Below are 7,573 nucleotides of genomic sequence, written 5' to 3'. Positions count from 1 at the left end.
TAGGCTGTTTAAGACAAAACTCATATAACGCATAAGTTCAAATGTGGCAGACAAAGTACAAAAAATAATCTTTTTAAAGATATATATATATATATATAAAAAAAAGCTACACAGAAAACTATTACATATTTTGAAATACTCCTAGAAATAAGTACTTATGTACTAATACAAAATCAAGTTCTAGAATAAAAGTATAATTCACTTTAAGAGAAAAACTTACACTGTATACTATATGTTGTATTCAATGTATTATCTGGCTATATTCTAAACAATATGCTATGTATAAGAAGAAACTGCAAACACTTGGATACAAAGGTAGCATAACAAGTAATGAAATACCTATAAACCAACAAGGAAAATAGTATTTGTATAGATGTTAGACATCCAACAACATTAACTATACAGTAGTTTTTGAAAGGAATGTAAACGATTCATTGCTATTAGGCACCACAAGCACTTGGATTATTAATTCTTAAACTGTAACTGAAATGCATCCAGAATAGCAATGTTTTCACTGAAATGTTCGATACAGTATATCCATATTCCAAAAAGGCACAATAGGCATATTGTATATATTTGAACTGTGTGAAATATAAATGTTTTAATGCAGAGACATAAAATGTTGTTAAAAACATGAAGCATTTTATGCAGTACAGTTAAAAAAAAATAGCTAGCAAAGAGAAAGAACAATATGATTTTATATTTCACTTCTATCCAAAGTATCGATTACAAATATCTCAATGCAGAATTTATTCAGACATGTTTAGACATGTCCATGAGAAAAGTAAAGTTTAACTTGTAAACATTTTTTCGATAATCAAATACAGTACATGATCTCTATATAACATTCCATTAACTACACAATGTGACACAAAATAGGACATATGAAGAAAAAAGTACTTTTGTTTTTTGGTGTAATACAGATCATGGATAAAAATGACAGACATAGATTATTCTGGCTTTGAAGGTCGAGGTAGTGCCCACTTATTTTTGGTGAAAGCCCTGTGTGTATGTTTGTGTTTGTACGTGCATGTATGTATTTTTTAGTGCTTCCTCACCCCTCACACGATTTTGTTTGTTCATTCATTTTTTTCTTCAAGTATTGATTTACATTTCTGCAATTAACATTAACATTATGAAATGTATTCTCCAACTCTGTATGTGTAAACTTTTGCAATCTTAATATTTTTATCTGAAAATAAATGCATTTCACATTTTCTCCTTTTCACTATTCTTTTTAGAGACATGCAGGTTGAATTTAGGAACTTTTATCATTTAATCACATGTACCATTTTTATTCCTTTGATTGTGCTTTTAGAAAACAGAAACATCAAACAGAATTTCAAAATTTGCAAACCCATGCTGTGATATTCCATTCACATGGCATTACTCATTTAAAAAAGTGTCATTAACCCCATAAGAGAGGGATTTTGCATATACATATAATACATTTTTTTACTAAAATATTCTGTATTAAAATCTCACAGTTTGTGGGGTGAAAAAGTGCGGTCTGTAGCTGAAGGTTGTTAACAGAGGTATAAGTCATGAGTATGGCCTACATGGTTACCACATGTCTATTAGTGGGCATCTCCCATTCATTCATACCCCAAATTAAAAGAACTCTGGTTAAATTTTAAAATTTGATGTTTTTTGCTGTTCATCTAGTACATACATGCATGATTAAACATTACTAATTGTATCTATAAATCTGCATCCTAAACCTCTTCTTCCCCTTCAAGCTCTGCATGCAAATGAAACTAGTGATGACTCTCACACGTTCCTTCGATCAAGCATTACTTCTTAAAGAAGGAAGCTTTTCATTCAGTTTCTAAATTGTGTAATTGTGAACATGTAAAACCCCACACGATTCCAGGTACCACAAAAAAGCTCATAAGAGCTTTTTTCAGGGTTTGTATTTGTTCACTCAGATGAAATGCTCAGGCTAGTTTGTATTGACTGGAAGAGGAGGGTTGTGTTCTGAGTTTACACGACTGGTGATTCTGGTTCAGAATTCAAATAGCTCAACCATCCATGCAAGTACTTAATACATACAAATCATTGAAATTTGTGACTGGTGTTCTCCTTTAAGTCAGGGTGTATGCCTGAAGTATCTTTCTAAAGCGCAGTCTAGGATGTCTCTGAATTTTGATGTTAAATCATTGAGTATGTTGGAGTTTAAAGCCACCAGCAGGCAATACCGCTGGCTTTAACCAATAAAACGACAGCATTGCAACAGCTTGTTCAGTTAAAGGAGAAGAATGCCTCTCAGCTCAATGCCCTGTGTCTAATATTTGGGACGAAGCCCTGCTGTGCTCAGAGTACACGCAAGAAGAACTTGTTCTTCACCCTTTGCATTCTGCAAGTGAGCCAGATGGGGGCACATGTCCTTGGCAGGGGTTATTCACAAGCGAAGTAGTCCTTGAGTGGGGCGAACAGATGTCGAATCACAGGTACACTCCAGGACCGACCTAGGAGCTTCTGTCTAGCACCACGACCCATGTTGGATACATCTGTGTAATGCACTGGGAATCCAAAAATCCTACAGAAGAGTGCATATAGACATGGTCATCATCACAACAGACAAGTCAAGCATGACAAAGTAAGCCTTACCTACGACTAAATATTCTTCACCTTCCATCACTTCCTACAACAAACAACTACACACATCACAAATGTGTGTGCATGTGTGTTGTAAAGAACATCTACCTCAATCTCTGATTATACCTCTTGAGTGGACATGAAGGCTGCCACCAGAGCTCTATCAGTAGGGCTTTTCCTACTGACGTAGCCATAGAGATAGGGAACAAGAGCCACAAACTGTGAACCTGTGAACTGTGGATCTTCTTATCCACTGTGCTTGCTTTCACAGAAGTATTTCCACCCACCTCCAGGCCCAGCCAATCAGGGGAGATTGGGAGATACCAAATTTCATTAACAATATGGAGGAAAATTTCACAGTACAAATAATAGAAAAGTAAATTGTTAATCTTGAAGACATGTCCGTTCTTTGGTCACTAACAGCATGAATCATTTATTGCTTGTCTGTCCTGATATTAGCCAGCAGAAATGTATGATCAAAATGTGATAAAATAACTGTTCCCTGTAAAGTTTCCACAACGGAGCTAGAGCAAGCAACAGCAAAGTGTTGAAAATTTTATGTTTTTACAGTCTTTGCAAGCTATGAGCTGGTTATTCAGATAATAAATCTGAGATAGAGTATTAACCCAAACAGCAGATATTTTCTCCAAAACAGCCATTTGCTTCTTGCAGTTTTAAAAGCAGGCTGTCTTCTCTGTTTTAAAAAACTGATGGCCCTCATCCGTTGGGTCTGATGTAGTTTATGACAACCAAACCGACAGTTCCTGGTTGCTGTTCAGTAGCATCAGCTTTGTTATGGGCTGAAGTAGCAATGTGAAAGTAAACAGTTCAGCTGGCCAACCACTGAAATCTGGTCATGCAGTGCTTCTAATATTGCTAACCCCTTATAGTTTTTTGCTTGTGTTGTACCCTGCCTCACTTGTAAGTCGCTTTGGATAAAAGCATCTGCCAAATGAATAGATGTAAATGTGCAGTTTTAGTCTACTTCTGCCTGACGGACAAGACCACGGAAAAGCAGGCAGAAACAGAATTGTGGAGTTCCATTTCCAGGTTCTGTTTATGACTGGTGAAAAGTCCACATTGAAAAGCCTTCAGGCTGTCACTCATGAAAAAATTAGACTCATAGACTCATGGTCAAATTGTGGTACTGCAGAAACCAACGGAGGGTTCACCTCTCAAGCTCTGTACACCAAAGGATGTCCTCTTTCCCATTCATCATTACAGGGAAGTGCTGGTCTTTGCCCTGCTTGATGGAGTTGGACCGCGTGGTGATGGTGCGCACCTTTCCAAACTGGAGGGAAAGTAGGAATGTGGAGACAACACAAGAGCAGTCATTTCAGCTGCCATTTCCTACATGCCTCTTAACACCTTAGAGAAACACACAACATGTATAAACAGCACAACATCATTTCCATACATGCACACAAACATAAACATACACACAGCACATAGCTTATAAAATATGGATGAGCATTGTGCTCATGTTACTATCAATATGGAATCATCAACACTCTGCTACTGACAAGGGTGATGATGTTTCCACCTATATATGCAGTGTAGCATAATGGTAAGGAGTAGGGCATGTAACCAAAAGGCTGCCAGTTCAATTCCCCACTGGGGCACTGCTGCTGTACCCTTGGGCAAGGTATTTAACCCACCATTGCCTCAGTAAATATCCAGCTGTATAAATGGATAACATGTAAACACTGTAGCATATGTAAGTCGCTCTGGATAAGAGCATCTGCTAAATGACAATAATTATAATATATCATATTACTTATACTGTAGACGTGAGAGACTGACCTTTGCTACACGCCCATGCTCCAGGCAGTCCTGCAGCTCCAGTTTGTCCATTCCTGAGGCACACAGTGGCCTACGAGAACAAGTATTGCCATTACCATTGCAGAAAAAAATTATATATATTGTATATATAGATAGACAGAAAGAGAGAGCCACTGAGAAGAAACAATAAATCTATTCTCATCTAAATCTAATCTATACAAAACAAACCTTTCAAGGGAAGTAACAGCTTGATCAAGGTACCATGTTTCAAAGTTCAAGGCAGCAGCACTGAGAGGATGCTGCAACTTGTGGCTCATTTAGAGCTCAGGTGGGCTGTGTGAAGAGGGCAGCAAGTGGCAGACTTAGACTTGCGGCTGTTACAGGAGAACCCATACGCACCTGTTCATTCCAGGCAGGTTCCCCCAAAAGTAGCGGGCCCTGTGTGCAGCCGACACCTCGATGGCATCAATCATCACAGGATTGCACTGCAACACACCAGTAAGCACAACCCACTGGTTAGGAAGGCAGTCGTGACTCAATGACACTGTGAACGCCGTTGTGTAAAATTGCACTGCTGCATTGGTTGCTTTTCTGTTGGAGACACCATATGCAGAAGAAAACAACGAACAAACGTATTGGTCAATGACTTATACTATTTTTCTCATGGCTAAGGCTCCTTAAAAGGGTCCTGAACACAGAACATGTGCTTAAGTTTTCAGGACTGTAGTGTATTATGTGTAGCATCTCCGTAATTTACCAATCCAAAGATGGTAGCACTAGCTTTGCATACTCGTCAAGCTTTTTTTATCCAATATAATAAACATACTAGAATAAAGATTTTCATGAAGCCATGTTTTGAAATACTTCTGACCTCCAGGAAGCGGGAGATATCTCTCTTGTCATTGACACCCATGGCAACCACGTTTTCAAACATCCAAAAGAAGGGGCGGTCCTCCCCTTCTTTGGGCTTGGCCTCGCTCAGGAGCCGGTAGAATTCGAAGAACAGCCTCCCTGTGCCTTCTGCAGTTGGAGACAAATTGGGGGAATGCTTCCTCTTACAGTGTTTCAATCAGACATGTACAACTGCTAGAGTGGTGGTGTGTGTGGTGTGTATTTACAGTCTTTCTAAATGTTGACTGACATGCTGAGTTACAGCAGCGTGTCATGTCTATTGTCATATACCATATTACATCCAGGACAGTTGTGTGGCATTGTTGTTAAGAACTGGGCCCTGCAACTGTACTCCTGAGGGAGGTACGTAACCTGAATGTCTGAAATTTCTGTCTTCCAGAAAATGTCTGGAATATCTTGAATCTCACCCAGAATATCTATCTACCCATCTATGTTTGCCCACACACACATACATACATACATAACAATGTGAACAAATATTCTTTCTAGGAATCACTAGAATGTAGACAAAGCAGACTACATTGAACTGATTATGATACTGATGTTGTGAAAATGGTTATTTTGATCTACAGCCCTAGATCTTAAATGTTACAAATTTTATATAAAGCAAGCAGAAGAGACAAGCCCTTACCATACAGGCCTTTTCTGGCTGGGTTCACAATAGAGAGGTCATTGCATGGGCTTCCACCAATCACCAGGTCAAATGGCCCCCATTCTGCAATCTGCATAGCACAACAGCACCACACTGTGTTAACTTTGGTGTACTGCAGCACTGGGTTCAAAAGGCAGTGGTTTTTGTGGTTAAACACACTGTGGCAAAGGCTGTGCATTCCTACCAGCCCCTCTCCCCCCTCCTGGATAACCTGATCAATAATCTTGATGTTGATGCTTCTTGTAAATTACACTTTCCATAATTTTAGACAACCTAATCAATAAACACATGATTTATAACCAAGCAATTATTTGAGTGTGTATTTATTAGTGGATAAATTAAAAAAGAATATATAAAAAAGAAAATTGTAGACATGACTAATGCAAAAATGATTACTGAGCAACAATTTTAATGTTTTGCGAAAAAAAAACATCTGTACTGTATAAGGGCCACTGCTCATTGAACCACACCAAACATGCAACTGACCCATCCATTTTGTAATGAAAGGGGCTATGTAATTGAGTGTTAATGCCAGAAAAAACCAAATTTCATAGCAATATTCTCAAAAGATATGAGAGAGAGAAAGACAGAGCCACTATGCTTTCCAACTATACACAATACAGCTGGTTTTGATCACTGAGTTGCTGTTAAACGTGATGTTGATATCTTCCTTAATCATTTTTATTATTGTTATACATTATATGCAACAAAACCCCAGACTGTCTGTGCTTTCTGATTGGGTGAATGGGTAAAACGTGATCCTACAAGCATGACAGTCGTTGTGGCAGCTTCCTTCCACATAACACAAGGCAAAATGATGAGTATACCTCACCACATCCTCAGATCTGCCTCTGTTCCACAGAGGAAGTGTGACTCTTGCTGTCAGCCCCATACATAACAGAGGGCATTAACAAGACACAGCTTCATGGTAGATTCTAGGTTTCCAAACAGGGTGGGGCAACTTCACAGAGACATGGAAGTCTTGGCTCCTGTTGGCTTGACAATGGGTGAAAAGGTGTGTATGAGTGTGAGGGGACAGGGTGCTTTTGTCTGACCAAATGATGTCACTGTCTCATATGAAACCTGTAGCAGCCATTGTGTGTCCTTTGTGTGTGGGGACTCATTAACAATCATGGCAGCAAGAGCCACACATACAGGTGCAGTTAGAGCAGGTGTGACTGCACAGATGATGCTGTGTAAATATGTAAATATGCATAGGAGTAGTGTGTGTGTATGTGTGTGCGTGTGTGTGTGTGTAAACAAAGAAAGCAGCAAAGTCCACAGACATCAAGGCACCACTAAATTCACGCCAGTGTGTTTCTGAGGAAAACCATAAAGCACCATGGATGGTCACCTGGGGGAAAATATCTAGACAGTACACATCCCTTTATGCTGCGACTATTCCCTCCCATGTGTTTTGCCTTACACTGGTGTCTTGTTCTTTTCAGATAATCTAAGGATTCATAGGTATTTTATTTCATAATAACACTACTGTCGTGACACAAAATTGTTTAAACAAGACAAGCGCAAGATTTGATGAACCAACAAAAGGAAGACACTAAAAGCAAAAAGAGGAGCAATTTAGACAGCATAACATGATTTGCGGTAATCTGACACATCAAATTCTTC

The 7,573-nt window shown here is 38.8% G+C and overlaps 1 protein-coding gene across 1 annotated transcript in view; it reads right to left on the bottom strand.

Moving 5' to 3' along the window:
• Positions 1 to 1,915: 1,915 nt before the first annotated feature.
• The window catches only part of dnmt3bb.1 (DNA (cytosine-5-)-methyltransferase 3 beta, duplicate b.1), a 36,676-nt gene continuing 31,018 nt past the window's right edge, over positions 1,916 to 7,573 (bottom strand). Inside the window, exons 17-22 of the mRNA XM_036533166.1 lie at positions 5,924 to 6,014; positions 5,252 to 5,400; positions 4,780 to 4,865; positions 4,402 to 4,471; positions 3,771 to 3,889; positions 1,916 to 2,539 (exon numbers count right to left, since the gene is read on the bottom strand). Of these exons, the coding sequence (XP_036389059.1) occupies positions 2,398 to 2,539; positions 3,771 to 3,889; positions 4,402 to 4,471; positions 4,780 to 4,865; positions 5,252 to 5,400; positions 5,924 to 6,014 (657 nt within the window). The 3' untranslated portion in view covers positions 1,916 to 2,397. The remainder of the gene's footprint in view (positions 2,540 to 3,770; positions 3,890 to 4,401; positions 4,472 to 4,779; positions 4,866 to 5,251; positions 5,401 to 5,923; positions 6,015 to 7,573) is intronic.

Source organism: Megalops cyprinoides, chromosome 7 (assembly GCF_013368585.1).
Source record: "Megalops cyprinoides isolate fMegCyp1 chromosome 7, fMegCyp1.pri, whole genome shotgun sequence".
NCBI classification, from domain to species: domain Eukaryota; kingdom Metazoa; phylum Chordata; class Actinopteri; order Elopiformes; family Megalopidae; genus Megalops; species Megalops cyprinoides.
The sequence above is the reverse complement of the archived record's forward strand: the minus strand, read 5'-3'. Positions and strand labels throughout refer to the sequence as shown.